Genomic DNA, 26216 nt, shown 5'->3' on the forward strand with positions numbered 1-26216 from the left:
CCACTCATACTTTTTCTTGCATTGTATGAAAAACATATTGCATGAATTAGCATTTTTCTATCAAGCATTACAGCTTAGTCAGAACACTAAGACGTGATCGTTTAAATAAGGGCGGGATAGTTTTTTTTGGGGGGGTGGGGTAACTTAAATTCACTTTACACTCATATATGCATACAACAAAAATTGCAAGTTTCAGGGGATTGGGCCTCCCCTAGCCACCCTCTAGCTACGAATCTAATTTCAGCCTACCCATTTCAAAACTTCACGCTACGTTACTGACTACTCCAACAATACAAACTGAAAATTAACGACAGAACATCTATACGTATGAGTTATGAGGCCATTTACGTGTCTTGTAAAGAAAATTGGTTTACACCTTCGGTTACATCTGGCAATACTGTGTGGTTCCTAGTGTACTTCAATCGTTGCTTCCTAGTTTAAAAATATATGCATGAATAAGGTTTCATTTTGGTATAACCATTATTTGTGTATTGCTTCCGGTTCGAAAGTTCTACTATCCCAAACGCCGGGTTGCATTGTATATGGACAACCTGTAGAAACGCATATTGTCGAATATCGGACTGGAAATCTGTATAATATCAATAAAAACAATGAAGGCTTTGGTACTGCTAATGAAATTACAAAAGATACGTAATAGAACAATTTTATTTCTTTCTTACTACATGAAAATTTTAAAATAGCTTAAATTTCTCTACAGTCCTTGTCTGGAGGAGGTTCCAGAACTTTGGGTTCTCGTACTAGATCAATCAATTTCTGCAGCTTTTGAACTTCTTGTTGAAATGGCGTTACGGGTTCTGCTCCTTTCTTCGGAGGTTTGGGCTTCTTTCTACAATTTGGTGACAATTTCAAACTGATGGTATACCCTCTGAAAAATGGATAAGAATGATATGCTATGACATTGAGATTCACAGATTTATACAATATTAAATGAAGTATAAATTGAAAACACGTACTTTGTAAACATTAGCGCGTTTAGAAAATTATAACTTCTTCGTGTTTCGAGCATACTAAGAACTAATTTACAATACTTTTTTTTAAATATGCGCGTATCAAAAAACACATGTAAAACATTTTCTACTGTCCTTGTTCACAAACACCCTTTACTCTTGTATTACAATAACTCGATTAGTTCTAGATTTACATAGAATAACATTAATAAAGTTACATTATCATATCATCACTGGACTATATAATAGCTGTCATTGAATAAAGACATTTCTATGTTTTGCCCTAATATAAATCGAAATGTGAAATGAAATTAAATGTTTTAAAAATTGTATGTGCCACGTTTATGAGTTGTAGATTAAAGGAAACGGATAATTAATGAAAGTGAATGAATATGAAAGAACTGGTGGAATGAGACTATGGAAGGAAAAGGGGAAATCTCAAGAAAATCCACGGACACGATATTATTCAATCACAAACTCACATCGCCTGGGGTCGAACCAAAGACCACTCGCACCAGAGATGAGAGCTCTGCACTGAATCACCGTGTCTCCGAAGTGTGAAATGACTGATTCATGGAGTGCAGAGCCATAATTGGCATATATACAGAAGTGTAATGACAGGATTTCAAAATACAAGATACAGAGTATATCATAATCCCAGGCCGTATATTAAGCCTATGGACTCTGGGTCTTATGCAGTCGCTCTGACGTGTGATTAGTGCCATACTAAAGAGTTCGATCAACATATGTTTCCTTCAGTAATCAGGTCTTTAGTATGACTCTAACCATACGTCAAAACGACTCCGCATACGGCCCTTTATCTTTACTGATAATGATTAGGTGTCTGAAATGAAATCTACTTTCCGAAAAGCCGAACAACTTTGTACTTTTTACATCTATTTTTAATGATTCGGTCGTTTCTGAAATAAGAGAAGTGATGGTGACCGTAAATAAATTGATCAAGAGGGGTTTACACATATTGAAAATCTGTTTGAGAGCACAACTAGAGAAATAAAGATTTTTAAGAATGTGCTGAATTCTGAGGACAAAATTGATGACCTGAAAATATATGAACATTGAAGTCATGTATTACAGAAATGGCTCCTTCCTCAGACGAGACAGCAATTTCTGGCTCTGAGTCAAATCATGTAGGGCCCATCGACCCAACATGTAGTGCTTCCCAAGTTGATGGAGGTGCTGCCGAATGGTTTCTGTATTCACCCTGAATTGTAGTTCCAGTTCCTCACATGTCTGGCAACTATTCACCTTAATTGTTATCTGAAGATCTTAATTTTGTTCATGTGTTGGTCTTCCGGCACGTGGTGTGTCTCTCGAGTGTTTCGTCACCGTCCTTAAACTTGTTAAACCACCGCTGCGCTGTCCACGTATTCATGACGTCCTCACCAAAGGTATGGTATATCTTCCGCCCCGCTGCAGCAGCGTTTGACTCCAGTTTGGACTCGTACAGCATACACGCCCTTATGACACTCTGTGAAGGACTCATGTTCACTCAGTCCTTACGCAAGTTCACGGTGTAACTGAACTGTCACAACCAGGAAGTATGTTGAATATATCCACACAACAACTGACCTTTGCCTTGTCTCAATTATCATTAAATTCACGGTTTGAGAGCCAATTGTATACAGACTTCCACAAAAACGACAGAACTTTCTTGGTTACCTTTATACTTCCCATCAGTATCAAAAATCTGTCTCCAATGTTATATACCCCACGAACTAGAACTTAACGAAACATGAACTAGAGGAGTCGGCCAAGAAATGCGTCACCTCATCGAGATTCGGGACTGTCATCCTCGGAAATGCTTGTCTAACGAGTGGAACAAATGGTAATCCAACGATACAATGTCCGGGGAACATGGGATATACATCAGCATTTCCACAATAAGTCGGATAATGAAGTGACGGGTGATCTTTGCAATACGTACAATATACGGCTTCGATTCACAAGCACTTCGAAGTCCAACAGTTTTCATCTTTTAAAGAACACGTTACAACTGCTGCAAGTGCACAGTTACATTATTGATCGTCTTGCCAGGTGGGAGCAATTTCTGATGCATGATATCTCGAACAATTCAGCAATCGTACATTCTCTAAATTTCTGATTATACAGTTTTGGATTTTGATTGTTACAGGGTAGATTGACGGGTGCCAACCAACGATGACAGGCCAGTAGAATATTGTAAAGAGTCCATCTCTCTCTGAATTTAGGTCTTTTTTCCAGAAACGGATACTTTTAAAAAGACAATTATTCGTATAATTTTTAAGCCACAGCCAACTCGTATGGGGCATATCTTCCCACTTTATACTGTTTTCAAAGTTGTGAATGTGTTAACAACTGGTTTTCCACCAAAATTGAGTACTAATTTTGGCCATTATAGGTCTCAATAGTCGCCTTCAGTCCCCGTTGTCCAATAGGTGCTTCATCATGGAGGAATTCCCTGTCGTTCTTAAATTTATTAAACAACTGTTACCGTGTAAATTCTTTTACCATATCCCTGCTGAATGGCATATATTCCCCATATATATACACACACTGTTTCCAGTTTGAACTCGTAAAGCAAACTGAGCGAATAACGCTGTCTGAAGTTCTCATATTTAACGCGTTCTACTTGACATCCGTACTAAACTCTGCAGATAACAATCAACAGGCTACGTGACGAATAACTCAGTAACACATTATCTTCCTGTTATATCTCGAAACAAAATATGAAGGGAGCGCTACAGTGCCAGTAAGAAATTCGTCAGAACTTTTTTTTGCATCATTTAGTAACTGATAATAAATTAAACTTACCTGGTATCTGAAACAATTAAAATAGGAAATTTGTGATTGAAAGCAATATGTGTTAGTCTTGCTTTTCGTTTCGGAACAACAGCCTGTGCACAAATAGGCTTGTACTTGCTCATATTCAAATCAAAGACAAAAACTCGGCCATCAGTTGTTACGGCAGCAAGTACAGTACTGGAATACGGTGCCCACGCTGCATCTGCCACTGAACATCCAAGATCAAACACGAACAAAGGAACACTGAATAATAAAATAAAATAAAAGAAGACTTACAACAAACTCTTTATATATCATATTATGACAATTAAAAGAAACTATTACTCATTTCTTCATTGCAAAGGAAAATTTATTATCAATAGGCTCTTTCACCTTACTTGGTCGCTCTGTGAAAGTTGAGAACAGCCCAGTAACGAAGCGTGAACTTTCAAAATGGGTAGACTAAAATACTTGTTGGAAAGTAGTTATACATACAATAATATTGTTTTTTTAGTTGATTGCACAATAAAGAAAAACATAACAGTGATTGTGCTTCGTACGGAGTACTACTGCTTCAAATAAACAAGTAAAAACAAATGTTTATTAACTATCACCAAATCAAACACAAACTCTAGTTATTCATTTCATTCACAACAACAAAATTTCAATGTGCTAATACAAAACATTAGTATTGCAGAACAACGTACAATAAATGATACTGATATGTGCTTCCAAGGAAATAGTTATTTTGATATTGAAACTATGAAAGGGAGAAATAGTGGCTTACTTGCGTATTAATAATATCCATAACGATATTTTATTTTTATTTATTTATTTATTTATTTATTTTTTTTTTTTTGTTTCTTTCCCATCACTATTTAAAAGTTGCTGACTGAAGTGTTTTTTTTTTTTTTCTGGTGTGTTTCATTCAAGTAAGACCGTTCGTATGTCAGTTGTTGGTCTCGTCTCCCGGAAGTTCTCACTCAGCTTTTGTCACTTGCTAATAGTTTCTCAAGTTTCTTCTGCAGAGGGCGATAAGGAAGTGATTGCCTCCACCAACTCCTATGCGCCTAGAAGGCTATGAAGAATTAGCCTTCTCTGTGTTGTTGAAGTTAAACTTAAAAACTTACAAAAAATTAATTGAATAATTATATATATATATATATATATACCTAGGTATATATAAATGATTAGAAACACCCTACATTATTGATGCTATATTTCAAAAGTGAAAATCCAGACGACACTATACTTTCATCTTTAAAATATGCGAGATGAAAGGACCAACGTTGTATTAATTTCCTTGCAACAAGAATTTTAGAAATGATAAAAAAAAAATGGATCAAAAGATTGCGATTTTGACCAAGAATTTTAGGAATGATAAAAAAAAGTACATCAAGAGATTGCAATCTTGGCCAATAATTACTTTGTAGATTAGGGCAAGGGCGCCCATGTTGTGGTTTCCAATGGGGGGGGGGGCAAATACAAGCGACGTTTCAAATATAGTTTCAAATTTTGCTGTAACTAATGTAAAAATTCTATTGGGTTTTCGATATTCCCAAGTACAATTTCCTCTTGGGGGGGGCGAGCGCCCCACCTTGCCCCCCTGATGGGCGCCCTTCGATTATGGTATAAAATTTTTGAACGGCCTCTAAATCGAGTTTTCGTATTTTCTACGGAATAAGCACATCATACTGAGTTAAGTGATAATTTGGGTTTGGCTACAGTATATTTAGTTTTCCAGATATAAGGTCTACAAGAAAATTTTTGATTGAAATATATTGGATCTTTTGATCCAAAAATCTAAATCCTTTAAGATTTAAAGAGAAATACCGACAATATTCAATAAATTCTGTTGCGGGATTCCAGGTTTTAAATAACCTTTTGTACTTTGAACTGCTACATCCGTAAAATAGACATTTTTTTTTTAAATGTTAACAAAATAGCTATTTTTTCTTGTTTGCCGAAAACTGGAACATTTATATATCCCAAAATTTATATTCGGGGCGCAGATGTTGATTCCAGTATGATCCCGGAAATTCCGAGACGTATAGCAATCCTATCCGACGTCCCTGAAACAGCGCTTTTTCTTTTGTTGGGGTGCCCCTATTTTTGTACCAGAATTAATATTTTTTTACGCTGTTTCACGCTTTGATCTAAAAGAAGAGGAAACAATCCTCAACTTTAAAATCATCGACCAAGAAGGTAAAAAACTCACCGATTATACTACTTGGAATTAGGACTCCTTTGCAGGGAGAAGTAAGTGACAGATTCTCAATTCTTCAACTTTTTATGTTCTAAACGGTAACATCTAGTAAAATAAAAATTCACACACCACAAATTCATTGTAATTTGCTATTAGAGTACTACATTCTAATTGGCCCTTCGGTAACTATTTACTTTAAGATTTATTTAATTTTAAAATGTGTGTTTATGCTTCTATTAACACATAACTTACCCTTTAGCCCAATAAATTGATTTTCTTATATTTAGAAACTAAATGAAATCTGTATGCAACAGAATTTGTTTTAGTGAAAACCTATACTTAATGGAAAATTTTTATCATCTCATAAATTTTCATAGAGAATTATTCCATATGATTAAACACCTACATTCAACCAGAAAACCATTCTGACTTCATAGTGGGAAAAGTTATGTTCATCCCTTCTGCAATATGTCATTTTCTTCGTTAATTTGTTACTTATTACTTAACATTGGAAGTAGTAGCAGATAATATTCACATATTCACTAATGTATCATATGAGGAAAAGCTAAAATGTTCAAACCTTTATTGTTATAGTCTAGGCATCAACTTGACAAAAGTGCTTTCCTTTTCGAGTTTGACAAACCATGTAACAATTTGGCATCCGATATTTTTTGAATATATACCCATTACTGATCACAAAAATGCCGGAAGCAAGGAAAAATACCTCACGGGAAAGGAGGAGGAGAAAGCCGAAATTTTAGCCGTTTCTATTATTCATTATAACTCCGTAACCATTGGAGCTAGAGCATCCAAACTTTTTTTTCCATTTTTTTGTATAATTGTCTTCTACAATTTAAATCTAGTGCATTTTAGAGCTAAATGTAATGGTTTTCTTGTTATTTTCATTTTAACTCAGTTTTGGTTGCGCGTGACGTCAGTTTTTTTAGCCACAGATTATTTACAACATCGAATTCGGAAAAATGTTTTCTCTAAAAGTTTTTTGTCATTTTATGCTCTTTAAAAAAATGTATACTTATATTAGGTAGGACTAATAGTGCCTGAGTTATAAACGTCTTTATTCTGACGTATGCGGAACTGTTCATGGCGCGGCATAAGAGTTAGTTTCTCACAAACGGTAGATATTAGCAGCTGATGATGATTAATATATATATCTTGTCTACTTGCAAGTATGTAATCCTGTTGATTAAGTTTGTCTCTAATCTAATTAAAAATATCCATTTTTAATATCAGTTGAGGGGCTTTTCGGAAAATAACCCTTGTCAAAACAAAATTTCTCTGAAGAATGAAAAGAGAGCTTTCTCTAGTACACAGTATGAGAAACTCTACAAATCTGTTTCTTTTTTATACGTGTCTCTGACATGCGCGCCGACTGCGTGGGTGCTCCGGCACCCACACAAATAATCTTGTAGGTGTGGCGCACCCAAAAGACTTTTTGTTTGGACCCTCGCTATTTTCTAAACTATTATTTAGAAAATTAAATGTACTAACTCTACCATCGCTTTACATATTAGATCGTGTAATATATATAAATCAAAATCAAGAAATATCCAAAAACGTAAATGTACACGAGCTAAAGAAAATATACATGTTCCTCCATGTACACTGGAATATGTAGGAAAAGTTTCCTCTGAATATCCATTAAATTTTTCAGTCATTTCCCACAAACCATTAAACTGATTAAAGATGCAGTAAATTCAAGACAAGAGTAAGAAAAAATGTATTAAATGTATTTTATTCTGTTAATGAGTTTCTTAATGAAGAATGTGAACAATAGTTCTAGAATAATTATAGCAATTATTATCTGTTTGTTTTAATGTCATTTATGTAAATAATACTTTCATATATTATAATCAACTAACTACATGTAAACATAGCAAGTATTAATCATGTTAATGTATCTGACATGTTTTATATCAAGGTGCAATGTGCATATGTGTTTAGTACATTGAACGCAATAAATACAATACATAGTAATGAATCTTTTGTGTCCTTAGGAACACATGCAGAAATTTCCGGCCGGCCGCTAATATAACGCGAGACAACTAAATGTTGGCTGGTTTTCTGATACTTTTTCATTGTTTCAACGGAACGAAGAGTCGATATCAAGTTCTGTTTGTGCTTCGGAAAAACTCCAACGGAACCATTTGAGATGTTGAAAAATGTTTATTCTCACAATTGCCTTCTCGTTACCGTGTTTATGAATGACATAATAAATTCAGTGCTGGCAGTAAGTCTGTCGAAGATGACGAGCGCGCACAGCTTCCGTCTCTTTAGATCATCCATTATTATTTGGCGAACAGTCTTCTTATTCACTCCCATGAGGTCTGATATTACACTGAGACCTGGATTTCGATAATTCAAGTCAATCATTCCTCCAGCTCTGGTAGATGTTCTGGACTCGGGTGCTCTTCATCTTCCACAAGTTCCTTTTCAGCACTGAACCTCTTATGCCATTCAGAAACACAGCTATGAAAAAGGCAACTGTTTCTATAAACCTTTTTCAACATTTCGAATGTTTCCGTTGGTTTTCCCCAAAGGAGCACAAATTTTGATATTAACTCTTCCTCATATTGTTGGAACGGTGTCGAGACAACACCAATCTATACTTGCCCAGGTCACGCGTCGCACTCGCAACCGGCAACGATGGAAATTTCTGCACTTGTTCCCAAATCCCATGCAAAATTCAGCACTATGAAAAACTTCCGCGACAAAACTAACTTAGCAGAAAAAAAGTATTGTTTCCTTATTGTTGCACTGTGTTTTTATAAAATATGAAGAAAATAGCCTGAACTGTTTTCTAAAAAGTCTTCCGACAGAAACTCACCCCCAAGAGTAAAGATACTATCTCAATCTCTCCTACGAAATGACATAACATATTATAAGGTTGTAATGGAATATTTACTGATTTATGAACTACAAAAAAATAATAGAACCATTTTCAAGAAATTAACAAATTTTGATTTTTATCTTCCAGTAAACTAACTTATTTTGGGTGTAAGGAAGAAAATTCGAATCCCCTTCCCCCTGGCAATCTTATGAAAACTTTAAATTTAAAATTTAGTTTAGAAACGTTGAATGATATGACTTCTAGGTGACTGTACATACACCAAAATGAACGCACGAACAGATATCTATTTATTGTAACTTCTGTTGAGACACTTTTTTTTTTTAATTTTTTATTTTTTACTTTTATTACTTTTAAATAACAAAAATACTATTGAATTTCATCTAACGTATGCTATATTTTCAATCTTCAAAGGCTTCAAAAATTATTAGTTTTGAGCTTTGGAATGAATCATTCATAATGCACATAATAATAAGCAATAGAGAAATTCAGACAACTTTCTCTCAAACCAGTTTGTGAAAACACCTAGCGATCGTCACGGTCAAAACTACAAGTATTATGCCCTCACCGCGAATTAAATCCGGAGCACATGAAAAGGCAAGTATTATACATTTGTTCACACGGAAGGCCTCTGAATCTACTTACTCCCAATCATCTTCCCAAATTTTGACTCTCCAATCGTAACTGCAAGACAGAAACAAGTTCGTGATAAAAGAGTTCCATTGGAGTTTATAAACAGGCATATAATGAGCATCCCATGTTTTTACATACACCGAAGAATATGCTGTGCTACATTTATGGATCTTTCCTTCTTCAGTTCCGACCAGAAACATAAGATCATCCTCTGGATGAAATGCAAATGCTGTTCCACCACCTGCCAAACAATAAAATAAATAAATAAATAAAAGATATGTAGTGAGATTATGAAGGTGAATTACGTACGTTGAAACAATTATGATTAATATCTTATTTCTTTGTTTGTTTCATGCAACAAAATACTATACATATTACATAGAAATACATGCAACGTAGCAACATATGAACAAAATTTTCACTGCTAAAGAACACTATCAAATTGACTGTCTTAATTTAGTGCACTTAACAACTTCCTTAAGACAAAATATTAGACCAACAGAACTTTAACCCTTTGATCTCCGGTGATTCTAAAGTACAATGGTTCATGTGAAGCTATAAAGTTATTTCTTTCATTTTTCCAGTTATATTTATCACATTAGGAAGAAGGTTACTGGAACTAAAAGTTCGAGCCTATGAAGAAGGTATCCAATGGGAGGCCGAAACGAAATGAAATGAAAAGAACACTAGATTCAACTAACAGAGAAACAACTTACAGTTATTTCAATAAGAGTGTATAAAGATTGAGGACAACACTGTTTGGAGCAGCGAAGCGTAAGGGATTTACGATAGTCATTACTATTTTACTAAACAAATTAAATGGTCACTCCCCTGCCTCCAGGAAAAAATATTGCTGTTTCTGCAATCTATGGTCGTAAGAAAATCTGCTCCTTTTAATCTCATAAACAACAACATTTGGATAAATGTGTTTCTTAGAGTGTGAAGATTGGTCTCTACATCTCTACACAGGAAAAACTTCATAAAGAAATTATTCCACTTAATAAATATAATGGTTACGATAGCACCATCTGTCAAATATTGAAGTATGGTGTGAACACACATGAAATTGTTTAAGTACGAAATTTTGATAAAAATATAAATTTGTGTAAAAACAAAGAAATTAACATTCTATTGTGATTTTTATTCATAAAATGTATCATAGAATTCAATTCCCATTTAAATTATCATTCCCTGTATACAGTCCCGGTTTCTTAATCCTAAAAGACTTACCCAAAGATTTTTTAAGACATAGAAAAATTCAGTGAGAATAGGTACTGAACAAAACTGGGCTTCATTTCCATGTCTATCTTTTACGTTATCAGAAAGTGCTCTAAACATACAATTTGTGAATACGCTTTAAGCCACTACAAAATGAAAAAAAAAAAAAAAAAAAAAAAAAAAATCTTTCATGAATTACAAAAAAACATTTTTGTAGATCCAACTTCATTCAGTGGTGTATGTGGTGAAATATGAGTGTAAAGATTCTTATATTATAAGATATAGTATAATTTTCCTAGAAGTTCACCAATCTTCACCGAGCAATATCTTTCGTCTGATTGGAAGAAGTCCAATACTTTTTGCAGATCTACGAGCTTCTATTGTCAAATGTCAAATGACGTTAGGTCTGACCCATCGCGATTCATATACCCTGAGATTTGTGACACTAATGCCATCTCGTGTGCAAAAGGCTCAATACTTGTTTAGACTTCCTGATAATACACATGCTTCTTAATAACGCAAACGGTTTTCCATTTATAAAGCGTTTAATATGTTAATTTTTTTTAAACTCTATTTTGTTAATCCTATATATGCATAAGAAAGATTAACAAATTTTACTAATTCTATATGTGCATGCTTGTAGGTATATGTTAAGTGTCTTATATTGTATTATTAATATTACTGTCTTTTTGTGTTTTGGATGTATAACTTCTATGCTAACCATCACTACTTGTTTTGTACAATTTCGAACGAATGCTCTAATCTGAATGTGTCTGTATAAATACAGATTCTTATTTTAACCCATAGTCGTGCTGTTATGCCAATAGTCTTCTGTTATGATGAATTCAAAACAAATCAAATTTTAAAATACCCCACTATCCATTATTACATATTTCATTTCCAACTAATTTTCATTTCACGAGAATCTGTGGACTGAGGTAAATACTAATAAACTCTGGTCAAAATAATTTTCTAAATATATTTAATTTTTTAATGAAATCATGGGATTCGGATCTTTCTTTAAACTCTAGGGCCAAATCTCGTGTGACTTTTCAGCTGGAAAGGATGACATATATCAACAAATCATCTTTTAAATTGTTGTAATTTATATTATCAAACAAAAGATTTCATTTGAAGAGAAAATAGGTATATGTATAAACACACATGCAAAATATATATGTTTCTTGTACAAAAAATCATTCACTTTAAAAGTCTATTCTAGGATCACAAATTTCATGAAATACATAAACTAAATCGTAATTTATGTTAAAATCAAATTAAAAATAACCTCTCAAAGGTATCATTGTGCCATCAGGACCTGGTATTGGGTCCAGGGACAGGTACAATATGATTATAGTTTGTTTAACTATATCTTTCTGCATTAGAACCCATTTAATTACTTCACCGTCAGACGAAATAGAGAAGAAATTTTTCTCGTCTTCTAGTGACTTTGGATCCCACCGAACCTATAACATGGAAGAGAGTTGCATTAGCTAAATGTGCACTGATATTAATTTTGATATACTTTAATTATACAACTGTATTAACACTGGAAACATTAACTAAGGAAAAGCTAAAGGTAAATCAGTTAACGATACACAAGTTATTATTTAAATACTAAATTCGCAGAAAATGTTATAATCAATAAAATCATTTACAGTTTATGCTTATGGTGCAAACTGAGATGAAAGTACAATAACCTTGACTACCCTAGCACTATAAAAAACAAAACTGAAAATGAAGAGTCCAGGAGAAGATCTATGTAGGTCCGTTTGTGTTAAAACTAAGGAATCAGCACTTTTGAACTCTTTGAGCCACTTAGAACTCTAGTTATTGGAGAAAGAGTGAGAATCTGCAGATATTTGCATAAGAAACATTCAAGTAGAATGGGAATCAACTTTAGAAGCGCATTTTCTAGGCCTTACTGCCTTTGGCGCACGCGGTCCCGATTCGATTCCTGGGCGAAGAGCATAAAAAAATTGATTTACGATCATTCGCTTCAATTGATCATTCGTCTCCTTTATCCTAAAAGGCATAAACGTGGGACGTTAAACTAAAAAAATAATTTCAATTCAATAATCCTTAAAATAGCACTTTTTTTTTAATCTTCAACACGTTTTCACATAATTCTTACCATGCAACGAAAACCAGTAACTAAATATAGGGTACTCAAAAAAAAAAAAAAAAAAAAACCCTGTTCTTTTGTTAATAAATTCTCAATAAGCTGCCAATTTTATTACAGCTTTCCTGCACTTAATAACTGTAATAAAATCGTTTTTCTAAATTTACACAAAGCTGTACCATATGTGCGTTAAAAAGATGAATAACTACTTTTCGCGTATATATATGAACGGCTCCGGCGAACATAGCGGTAAGCGCCACTGCCGGTGAAATTAAATTAGGTGCAATGGATTGGGATCGAACTACAGATCAATATGTAGGTAGTTGAAGTTCGGAAATGTACCTGCAGGTGGCAGGAGAAGATCGTTTGGTATGTGCCATTGCAATGAATTGCATGAGGATGCTCAACTTTCTTTTCCAGTTTACTCGAAAGATATATAGACAGATAGATATATAGACAGATAGATAGATAGATATATAGATAAATTAATATAAGTACTTTGAATATGGTCTTTTTCATTTCCATTATTTAAACTATAAATTTCTTTATCATTGCTACTAATGTCCCACCTAATATCATAATCCTAAGTTTATCTTCACGTTTATGTATATATATAGTTTTTTCAAAGCGGTATTGCATCGCAGTTTGCGATATAAAATCACATAACTGCGATGTCAACGAAAAATTACGTCGGAAAATACAACGAAACTATGATTATAATTTGTTACCGAAATTACCAATTTTTACAAGAAAACAGCATAATGTACTTTTTCTTCTTGATAGGAAGGTTCTATTTTGATCTCATAATATAGTTATGATACATCTCCCCTGCGAAACCCTATTTCCTCTAGACGCCTTTTTCGTTTTCAATAATACATACCAACCCACTATGGTCTAGACACCGGCATTACCGGTAGAATTGATGAAAAGAGACCACTCACACTTCGACATTTTATAGCATATTGAGACAGAGCACCTCAATGGTCTTTGGAAATGTAAGACTCTCAGATTACTTTTCGAAAATTATAAACTAGCGAAGACACAGGACTTCAGTAGTACTTCCTTTATTGTCCTTCTGATGTTTCAAACTCTAGGACAAGAAGTTCATACATGATACATCTGCATACTTATTTCATGGCATTAACTTAGAAATGTTATTTTGCTAGTTTTTTTTAAAGTTTTTTCCATTAAAATAGCGAAAGAAAAGTAGCATTCAGCTTACAATTTTTTTAAAAAATGGAAAAACAAACTTGATCCGGACATCATTTGGCTACAATATTGAGTTTGAAAATTAATATTTGTATGAGATTAAGGTATTGTGGAATGCTATTTCCCCGTTTCTTGATGGCATAACGGATTCAATAGGCTACTTAATACAAAGCTCGAAATGGACATGTTCGAATCTAGTATGATCTGTAGCAACCTATAGAAAGACAAAATAGAAAAAAGAAAGTTATCTTTCCTCTATTTTGCTTTTCACTAACTTACATACTTTTTATATCTATACTATAAAGTAGAAAGTGACTATGTTTGTGACTCCTAATCTCTTGAACCACTCGTCTGATCTCGATCAAATTTTCAACATAGATGAGGTTTGTGCCTGTGGTGTCTTTTATCATTTCACTTTGGCGGAGCAACGTAGGGCAGAAGGAGGAAGGGGAGATATACAAAATTCAATATAAATAAACATAGAAGTGACTAGTTTGTGACTTAATAACTCTTGAACCACCCGACCGATCTCAATCAAATTTTCAACATAGATGATGTTCGAAACTGAAAAGTTTTTTATAATTTCCCCTTGACGGTAGAACCTAGGGGAGGGGGAGGGATATATATATATATATATATATTGTAAATGAAAATGAAAGTAACTGTATTTGTGACTTCATCACTCTTGAACCACCCGACTGATCTAGATCAAATTTTCAACATAGATGAAGTTCGGCCCTGAGATGGTTTTTGTCATATCACTTTGAAGTAGAACTTAGGGGAGAGGCTGGGAATACATATATGCAACTTAATCATTCTTGAACCACCAGACCGATCTCGATCAAATTTTCAACATAGATTAAATTCGAGCCTGAGATGACTTTTATTATTTTACTTTGACGGTGCAACTTAGAGGGGGGACATTTATAAGTGATCGAAAATGACCGATATTAGTGTCGAATCTATGGTTTTCGTGTTCGCTCAATTGAACAGTGACGCTTCCGATCCCGTTTATGTCCAAATTCAGCCCCGCAACTAGGGGGAGGGTTATATATATATATATATATATATATATATATATATATATATATATATATATATATATATATATATATATATAGATAGATAGATAGATATAGATATAGATATAGATGTTCGAAATTATCAATAACAGTGTCGAATCCACAGTTTTCAGTGTTGTTGAGATTAACAATGACACTTCCGATGCCTTGCCCTGCAACATGGGGGAGGAGAGGGAGGAGAAATATAAAAATCCTCGAAAATGACCGATATTAGTGCCAAATCCATAGTTTACGGGATCGCTATGATGAACAGTGACATTTCAGATGCCGTTTAAATCTAAATTCAGCCACGAGGGGAGAGGAAAGAAATATAAGTCATCGAAAATAACTGATATCAGAGAGTGCTTTAGTGATAGTAAAAAGTGACTGACTAATGGAACATATTACTATTTTCTCTTAATTTAACAGAGCAAAGCTGGTAATTGATGCTAGTATATAATATAAAAAAAATATTATTATTTTTTATATCCACATAAAATAGTAAGATAATCAAATAATTTCCGAATCCATTGCTGTCGAAAATGCTATACAAAAATTATAAATTGCGATGGAAATTTAAATTTGTCCCTAATTATTGTGTTATATATATATATATATATAATATTAAAATATTGAAAGTTATTTGGTTATGTGCAAATAGAATATTTTCTAAAGTAATCACACTACATTTAAAAAGCTCGAAGTCACATTTGATCTCATCTACTACCTTTTAGATTGCATCTTTTTAAGTACTAAAAGTTTTAAGTTGCATCTTTTTAAGTTTACTTTATAGGAGTTAACATTATCTTTTATTTTTGCAACATATAAGTAAATATCAAAATCATCTCTAAAATTGGACAGGCGTTAATACACATTGAAGTGATGAAGTGATACTAATTGAAAAGATTTGATAAGTGTCTACACTTAATTCGCTAGGGCAACAAACAGACAATAATTAGGGACAACAAGAAAATAATTAGAAAAGGCTGAATATGAAATTAATGGAAAAAAAAAGTGATTGGATCTTTACCAGTGTTGAAAGTTATTGGAAAAAGGAATATTTTTTAAACGTCACTACTTTTTAATAAGCCCATAACACCTAACTTACTTCATAATAATTTAATGCCAAACCTTTTCGGTAAGTGCCCCTTTTTAAATTACACTTTGAATTTTAACTTGGACTAAGATTCGTATAATATCTTTAAATAATTATCGCCATTTTCAATAGGAATTTCTATCTTCCTCTTAAACTATCGACTGCAAACTCAAGAAAAAATTCTGAGTGGTGCTGTCAAAGTTTTAAGAGTGTAACTTTTGTTACCGGTAAAAGGGAAGTATTTATACATATTTTTATTTCTGGAAGGAAGGTTTCGTTCGATACTTCTGAATCAGAACAATTAATGGCATGTGATGTACTTACGAAGTTGCAGTTGATGCTTCAAGAAAACGTTGCTGAGGAAGACGACAGTACCCAATGAAAATTTCGTCAATTATTAAGAGATAGACGTATACTAAACTTAGTCCAAGTTAGTATTTGTAATCGTGGGTCAATTTTAAGTGGAATATTGTGACTTATTATGTCCGGACAGGAGCTCCGTACATCAAATTGCTTTTTTTTTTTTTTTTTTGTGTGTGTGTGTGGTCATTGTCCATCATTCCTTCAAGTTGTTCTCAACGTCATGAAAACATTCAGTATATGCCTTTGAAGCAAGCAAATAGATTAAATGTCTTAAGTTATAACTTACTGACGCACTGAGATGTGATTTTAACAATAATTATTGTCATCCCTATTTGAATATTGAAAAAACAATCATCTGAAGTTCAATTTTAAGGTAATTTAACATGAATATTCAATGCAGATGTATTACTTTGTTCAGAGAAAACACGTTAATAAAGAGATATTTAGAAAGGCCAATTACCCCTACCGTATTCTCTTAGTATTTGTATTTGAATCGGTGATGTACAAATGTAGAATATTTAATTGCCTTACATTTCCCAACAAATATCGAAAGTAAAACATGCTACAAAATTAAAACCATAACATATGTGGTAGACACTATACTTACTTGCCATACTATGTTTTTATGTTTATCGTTAACAGAATCGCTTATAAATTGTGCTTTTGGTTTCGGAATATCAGCATTGAAAACAGCCACATTGCCATCAAAGAGTCCAACAACTATAAGACTAGGAAATTCTGGATGGATATCACAACACATCATACTGGACGGTAACGTAGCTATATATTCAGGGTAGGATGGATCTTTCAGCGTAAACAACAAAAGAGTGCCAACGTTTACCGGTTTCTGAAAATCATCTGAAATTAAGAGAAAATGTATACATCATAAATACAATTGAAAAAACATAAATAATTTCACTTGATTATTATCTATGAATTATACAATTAATGTAGTTTTGTGGCTAAAATAAGTAAACTAAAAGAAAAGAAGAGGAACAAAAAGAAATGAAAGTCGTTCCTGCTGGTCTATTGGTTAGTGCGTATGCCTTAGGAGAACATGGTCCTGGGTTCGATTTCCGGTGGGAGAGCACAAAATTTACCTCGCTAAATTTAATCGAATACCTATCTATTACCACTCGATGTTCACTTGCCTTACATCTCTGTACGTATTACTGTTTTCTAGTTTATTTTATTCTGTAGTATCTGATGGCGATGTACGCAGAAGTAAGGGGAATACGCTGGAATATAAGGGTTGAAATGATAAACTACGTACGTATAATTAACTAATTTGTAAACAAACTATGAGCTAGGCTAGGAGTAGTAAATCACTCCTAAACAAAAAAAGAGAGAAAAGAGATTATAATGGTCGAAAAAGAGACTAAAAAGATACACAAAAAGAGACCAAGTTACGAAACGATCAAGATATCTATATTCTTAATACATGGTTTTGCACCAAAAATTATCTATGTATATTTCTTTATAAAATAATCCTCAACTAGGAAAAAATGAAAAGAGCGTAATTAACAAGTCATACTCAACGTAACTACCATATAAAACAATGACCAATAAAATTTTACTCTCAATCGTTAGTTTCTGGTCTTGGATGGGGTATGGTGTGTACATGTATCATTGATAAAAATTACATTAATACGTTTAACTAGATATTTTTTACAACAAAAGTATATTAACGAACACAATTATTTTTTATCTTCTACGTTGGTTGTCTCGTCAAAACACACAATATAAAAAGAGGTTCCCACATCATCTGAAATCATCTGTTGAAAATATGGCCCCAGTGCGTCAGTTATTAAGCATCGCTCTTTTCAGGGTTTAAAGAAAAATCAGTCGGAACACCACCTGGAAACATTGCAGTTTGCTTAATGCCGCTGCACGATGACGCTGAATAGTTGAAACATACTGACTTCATAACCCAAATGAGTTTAGATATTGTTGCTGCATTCTTAGAACTATATAATTTAACACAAGGCGATGAAGAACTACAACTCGGCCCAGGATCTTCACTTTGAACTGTCTCCGAAGAATTGCATGGATTTGCAGCCACTAAAACCATTTGTTTAGACCCGAGAACATCATAAGCGATGTTTTTATGTTTAGCATAATCACAATGTTGAAGAAGAGCGTGGGAAACACTTTGTCTGAAAATCTATTGTACACACACAAAGTTTGTAAAACATTTCAGTTTTTTTCACTGTGTCTTGATGCCCATGCTGAGATCAAAGTCCATTGCTGTCCTTTTTAAGTAGCCAATCAGTTTTAAATTTGCACTTTCCAATCGTTAATATTCCACGTTACAAATCAGCAGCCAACCGTTCGAATATACAAGACAAGAAAATTCGTTAGAAAATTAAAAAGAATAGCATTACACAGATAAATTTTAGTACGTTCCAAAAAACAATAAATCTAAAAGAAGAGAGATTTAAAATTGTTTCAAATGTTCCAACTCACAACCTTTATAATAACTTTTTACTTATTTTTAAATATTACATATTCGAGGGGTGAGGTTAGAAAATCATTACACAGGAACACGATCTACAGTCAGTTATTTATTTTGTATAGTTTCTTCAGCGAATCAGGATCGCATACAGAAAATTAGGTTCTCATGATAAGAAACATAGGGAAAAAGTTAAGTATTGACTATTAATAAGACAAATAACATACAGACCTTTACTATATTTGAAGAATAGCATATCCCACAATAATGCTCCATAATTTTAACTTCTTTACCACTTGAAGGTTAATAATAATAATAATAATAATAATAATAATAATAATAATAATAATAATAATAATAATAATAATAATAATAATAATAATAATAATAATAATAATAATAATAATAATAATAATAATAATAACTTATTCTGAAAAAAGAGACTTTAAGACTAACTTGAAAAAAAAGAGACTACAAGCTAAAAAAAGAGACAGACCCTAGCTTGTATGAGCTTTAGAAAACGAAAGTTAAAGTCCTTAATGTGTTCCAAAAAATGATTTATATATTGTTCATAGCTAGTGAAACAATTCTGTTTCCCCCCCTTTCACTATAATTGGCACAAAAAAAGAAAAAAATAGAAATATGGAGATCTACTCAACCTATCCCTTCAAAGAATATGTATTAGTCACTTTTAGTATGCCTTTTTTTTAACTTTCGTTAATAGACAAATAAAGGACATGCTATTGGAATCTATTTACTCTTCCTAATCAAGGAATATGAGCAAAGATGTGACAGTAAATGAAGTTGTTTACTCAATGTGTCTATTTGAAGTAATGAGTAACACGCACAAATAGGCTTCCTCGTACTTCACCCAATTACAGCATGTACTGATATGCGAGGGTATGCACATTGATGTGGCATACCGGCAACATATCGTGGAGCTACTTCCAAACAGAATTCAGTCGGTTATCGAGGCTAGTGTTGGTGCTACCTAAGTTCTAGAGGAAAGGAAGATGATTTTTTTGTCTGATATGTCTTTTATCAGCAATATTTTCATATTTACTACTGTTAAAAATTTTAAATTGTAACTATAAATAATCACAAGCCACTATATCATATTTTATCGGGTGGTATATAGTTTCGTTCTCGATCATTGAAATTATGGATTCATTACGGGAAGTATAAAAACATAAACAAAAACAACTTACTTGGTGCCTGCATGTTTGTTACTTTAATTGCATATTTCTTTCCTCACTAGGAATGTCGTCAGAGCCAGTTTTATTACCACCGGATCTTTAAATCTTCTATTGTAGTTTTACTTTTCTTATAAAGAACAATTTGCGCCGAGCATACCGTGGACTTAATTCCGGTTTTTGATTGCCCCTGGTTATTGTCCCTGTATTTTAGCAGTTCACTCGCTGCTCTTAAGAACTGTTATTCAAATTAAAAACTAGTGTGAAATTCCACAATATTTTAGTTTGTTGTTCTAATGTGGTTGCCACTAAATCCACATTTTGAGACTGTTATGAACAGCTGTTTTCACTGGTAAGCATTATATTGTGAATATTTGGTCTCATACGGAAGAAAACTTATTATGATTATGTTCAGTGGTTCTTTAAGATTTCTTCTTAGCAAACTAAAGCTCTTCACTTTCTTTTAGTTTCAGAATGAATAATGTTACGAAAAAATCTTAAACAGACCATTCAATTTCGAGCCCTATATACAATATAGATATAATACAATATACAATAGATAATACACAAATAATAACAGTACACGAGAATAGTTTTGAATATATTGCATACTTTGCTTAATATTATAACTAAGAGCTTTTAAGGAAAACATTTGGACTACTCGGATCCCAAATGGTATGTAACTCCAAAATGGAAAGTTAGTTTTCGGAAGAGAACTTTGAAGCCCAATACCCCACAAACAAACAAAAAAACATTTCTTTTAGGGTTGCAATATTAATAACAGACAAGGTGTTATTACAAAAATATGGATTCCTAGAAATGACCAATAGTTATACAACTTGATTGAGCACGTTATTGTACGAAAAAGTACAGTAACACTTAATTTTTTTCTAACTTTATTAGATGCGTAGTTATTTGAAACATGAAAACTGAACGTAATTCGCTCAAAATAATGAACACATACGTATCATTTGGTAGAATACACTGAATAGTTTGTAGTTTTACGTAATTTATTTGTGTAAATATATATTAGAAGTTATTAAAACGTAGTTCGAAATAATACATCACATAAATTCCAATGTTATATAGATTATTTGTAAAAGTAATCAGTTATGAACTTTGAAGCGGTGTTGAGAATCTTCTTTGTTTTTTATTCCATTGACTTACAGGGAGAATTATTTTTCTGTTTGCTTTGAAATGAACTGGAACTTTAATGATGTGATTTTACTGATTTTTTTTCTTCACGCCTAATTAAATGTCCCTTGCTTTTTCAAAGTGAATTTGAGTTAAATATTAAATTTTATATTACTTAAATGAAATTAGATTATTATTAAATATTAAAACTATATACCAAAAAATTGTTTTGCACGATGTAGCTGACACTTAAATAGATTTGTAAATGAAACCAGTAAAATCAAACCAATAAAATTCCAGTACATTACAAAGAAAACAGACAAATAATTCCCCAGATAAATCAATGTTCTAGAAATCAAAGATGGGGCAGGTAATTAGAATTGTTAAGAAAAATATTAAAAGTGGATGCTGCTCACTGGTAATGACTCAGACATATCGTTTCATACAATACATCGAGTAGATTCTAGTTCTACACTATGTTCATAATTAATGTCTCTCCTGATTTATGTTGGCCACAGCACCGTAATCATGTGAACGATTCATTTGGGAGATTTGCGTCTGACACGAATACGTGTGCTACTAAAATTAAACCTGTTAAGGCGAAACCAGTATGTAGTATGATTTGTTGAATTTAAAAATTCTTTAGAAGAGAGTACACAAAAAAGCCACCAGATATTAAGAATACTAAGAGTTAGTTTAGAATATATATATATATATATATATATATATATATATATATATATATATATATATATATATATATATATATATATATATATATATATATATATATATAGATAGATAGATAGATAGATAGATAGATAGATAGATAGATAAATGAAAGTGTATTAAATTTACAACGAAATAATAGCTCTAGCATGCCAACAGCAGGCGACGGCAAATCGATTGTCTGAGTCAATACAGACCAAAGCATTAAAAGTTGCTGAATTAATATTAAAACTAACAAAACTTTCAAACAAAGTTGTCGCAAAACATGTAAGTGGAACCTCAGAAAATAAAACTGTACCATTTAAGTGAAGAGGATTGTGATATTCGAATTGCCTGCTTTTCGATTCATGTAGAAATCTTGCTCTATCAAGGTTTCAGCACTCTTCTTGAGCCATAGTCAGTTTGGAGAAAGTAGAAAGTCACAGCTTTGAAACTTTTGGTATAAACAATTACAGAGACGACGAATTTGTCGAGATGGTGCCATTGAGTCTGCAAAACTTCTGCTTCTAAAGGAGAAACGGGGAACCATTTCCATAATATTAAGATTTCTCAATGTTTATTCAGAAAATGCTTAGTGTTCAGCTTATTCAGTGTTTTTCTCAGCAAGCAATGAATAAATCCTTATAAAAATTTGCATAGAGTCAGGTCGATAATAAAGGATTTGTTATATGAGCTTATATTTTTACTAAAAATCTCCAATTAAGTTATTTATTCCCCCCTTTTTTTCATGTGAAGATTTGCAACAGTGCGATATCTGCTTCTCCCTGTTTGTATTAGCAGCGTGAGGGAAATTCGGGCTAGCCATTTAAAACAGGTTTTTAAACTCTGTCCATATCACATCTGTGGAATGAAATTTTCTAGCCCTCTCGTCCTTTTCGAGGACAGATTTATGGCACTGAGAAGGAGGGGGCGCTCTTTATTTTCTTTGCTAAACCTATTGCTTTTAGTATATTCGTCTAGTCTCATTCGGAGTTCTTGTGGTTACTTCAAACATAGCAAGGTGCCTCTTGCATCTCATGTATTTCAGTCTTACACCTGGTGATTGGTTATACAAATATAAATTATCAGACGATTGTGATAGCAGATAAATTTCCTGTGTGGGGGCCGCGGTGGCTCAGTGGTAGAGAGTTCATCTCAGTTGCATGGGGTCCTTGGTTTGATCCCAGCTCGCGCTAAGTGAACTTTGTGGTGGACGAACATCGTGTGCATAGGTTTTCTCGGGGTTCTCCTGTTTTCTCCCACTTTCTTCATTCCACCATTTCATTCATTACTTATCATCACTGTCTCCTTTAGCCTAACCGGCATAACTGTGGGACGTAAAACTTACAGATTTCATTTTATTTTCAAATTTCCTGTGTGAAATAATAATAATAATAATAATAATAATAATAATAATAATAATAATAATAATAATAATAATAATAATAATAATAATAGGAAATTTTTGGCACAAGAGATTGTAACGAGCAAGGAATATCAGTGCGGCTTGGCACTAGTAATTTAGTTAAAATTTGTGGTCACCACATCGGTTCCTCCTTGCCGGTGTTTCCTTGACCAGAGACTGGCCGCGCTGCCGACACCAGTTGGGTTTTCACATTGAAAACACCAGCGCTCTTTGACTTTTGTAACCTCACGGAAACAGGTAAACCAGTGGAGATAGCATTTTGGAATAATTATATATATGTATATGCAGACCCGTATCCAGGAGGATCTAGGGGTTTGTCCCCCTAAATTTTCGCTGCCCTCCCTAAACTTTTTACGGTACGCTTGCAAATGAACTATATAATATGGTGATAAACTATGATATGGTTGGATCGGGCTCCCCTAACTTCAGCCGCCCCCCTTCCTACATTTTTGGGCTGGCTACCGGCCTGTGTATATGTATTTGAAACTGTGAATAGTAGTATAGAATGTTTATGCTAAATAATAATAATTTCATTTTTACCACATACGAAGGAAATTTAGAAATAAACTTTTTTGTTACACAAATGTGTTCTTAGCGTGAATGCTCTCAAATTCTATTCCTAATGATTTTTCGGTGTTGTTTCAGTATCGTGAGGCAACTGGGAAACTGAAGAACTGACCACACATTACCCTTCTAACAGAGCACATTTGCAGGAGAAAGTGAAGTGTAATATCAGGGATTCTTTTACTACACAAGAAAACATCTATACATAATGAAATATGTAGTGTTAATGTAGATACAAACATCATTTTCTTGGTAACGTCTTTTCGTGGTTATTACTTTTCGAAATATGAATAGGGACTTATTTCTTGGTAACAGGGAATAGGGACTTATTAGTGTTACCTGGTAATAATAACCTTGTAACTTACGCATTCTAAATAAGAAATATTTATTTTCCAGATGGCGAACGCGAAATTTCATCTATAGCTACAACATATATATAAATAGTACAAAACATATTAACAGAATAATTTTAATTTTATGCATTATTTTTTCATGCTTCATTTTAAAATATAGGGCTTTTTTGTTGAGGTACACCAATTTGTCATTGTCATACATATTAAACTAAAGCATTACCGTATGAGTATAAAATATGTGATGGAATACTTCGTTACATTAAGCCACAACATTATGTAAATGAAGTTATTAAAAAAATAATAAACAAGCAGTATAATCAAAATGCTAAATATCACCGAAGCACTATTCACAATTTAAATATCTATGAGCATACTCCAAAATCCCTAGGTAAGTTTCTACATTGTAAAAAAAAGTAAACAAAATTCACAAGGCCACGCTAAACATAAATACAGGAAAAGTTAAATAAAAAAAATGTTATCAGTAAAATTTCTACTCTTCCCCTCCAAAAATATGTCTCAAATCAAGTAAGTAACTTGCTTAAATTATACTGGTCTACGACTTTTTAATTTTGTTGATAAGTGGTCAAAGTTACACTCGAAGTATTGACTTCAATCAATACAAATAAATCAAACAAACACTAATATTTCACATTTATTTATACAATGAGTATGTCATAGTTGTTTTGAAAAACAATTTTCATTTCACGTATAAATTTGAAAGAAATAATTCGGTTTCAAATGTTACTTTCACGCAAAAAAGAAAGAAAAATATACTATAGTAAATTAAAGTGAGATTACAGTGTTACAGTACGTAAAAACTATTTTTTTTTTTTGTTATATTATACTATGTACATTGTAAGATCAAACCACAAGTTCTCTAAACGTACACATTCCATTTTAAAAGTAGTTCAAATAAGATGTTAACGAAATTTTGCGGACAACTCTCGAAACTTATCTAAGAAGCAACTTTAAAAATTGACAAAAGTTATAGATATACTTCATGAGTAAGTAAAGATATAATACAAATGTAAATTAAAAAGATATCTTTTAAAAATGTGCAGTTAACAGGAATATAGTTAACAAATCTAAAATATTCTATAAAATAGGTTCAAACAAATCTTCAATCAGATCAATTGATTCCCTAAATTTTCTTTGTATCACCTTATATATAAATATAAAAAATATATAAAAACAAGAATTTTAGGAATAATCCAAAAAATGGATCAAAAGATAGCGATCTTGGCTCAGAATTTTAAAAATGATCCAAAAAGTGCATAAAAAGATTGCGATCTTGCTAAATAATTAGTTTTTGGATCAGGGCCCACAAAAGTTAGCAACGGTTCCTAAATCGAGTTTTCGTATTTTCTACGGAATAAGCACATCATACTGAGTAAATTGTTAGTTTGGGTTTGGCTACACTACCTGTAGTTCTCCAGATATAAGGCGTACATGAAAATGTTTGATTGTATGAAATATATTGAATTTTTTGGATTAGGGCTCACAAAATTTTTGAATGGGCCCTAAATCGAGTTTTCGTATCGGAATAATCACATCATGCGGGCTAAATTGTTACTTTTTGGTTTGGCTATACTATATATAGTTCTCAAAATATGGGACGTACAAGAAAATGTTTGAATGGGTGAAATATATTGATTTTTTTCGATCAGGGCCCACAAATTTTTTAAATGGCAGTTGAATCTTTTTTTTTTTTAACGGAATAAGCACATCATACTGAGTAAATTGTTAGTTTTGTTTTGACCACACACTTTGTAATTGTCAAAATATGGGGCGTACAAGAAAATTTTTGATTGGATGTAATATATTGAATTTTGTGGATCAGGGCCCACAACATTTTTGAACGGT

At 32.8% G+C, this 26216-nt stretch overlaps 1 protein-coding gene across 1 annotated transcript in view; it reads right to left on the minus strand.

Annotated features, from left to right (window-relative positions):
• Positions 1–648: 648 nt before the first annotated feature.
• Positions 649–26216, minus strand: part of LOC145675369 (dynein intermediate chain 2, ciliary) — a 105910-nt gene continuing 80342 nt past the window's right edge. Inside the window, exons 7-11 of the mRNA XM_081745772.1 lie at positions 17131–17381; positions 11961–12138; positions 9467–9695; positions 3780–4013; positions 649–886 (exon numbers count right to left, since the gene is read on the minus strand). Coding sequence (XP_081601898.1) covers positions 703–886; positions 3780–4013; positions 9467–9695; positions 11961–12138; positions 17131–17381 — 1076 coding nt within the window. The 3' untranslated portion in view covers positions 649–702. The remainder of the gene's footprint in view (positions 887–3779; positions 4014–9466; positions 9696–11960; positions 12139–17130; positions 17382–26216) is intronic.

The sequence above is a fragment of the Thermobia domestica genome, chromosome 2 (genome assembly GCF_964235325.1).
Source record: "Thermobia domestica chromosome 2, izTheDome1.hap1.1, whole genome shotgun sequence".
Classification (NCBI taxonomy): Eukaryota; Metazoa; Arthropoda; class Insecta; order Zygentoma; family Lepismatidae; genus Thermobia; species Thermobia domestica.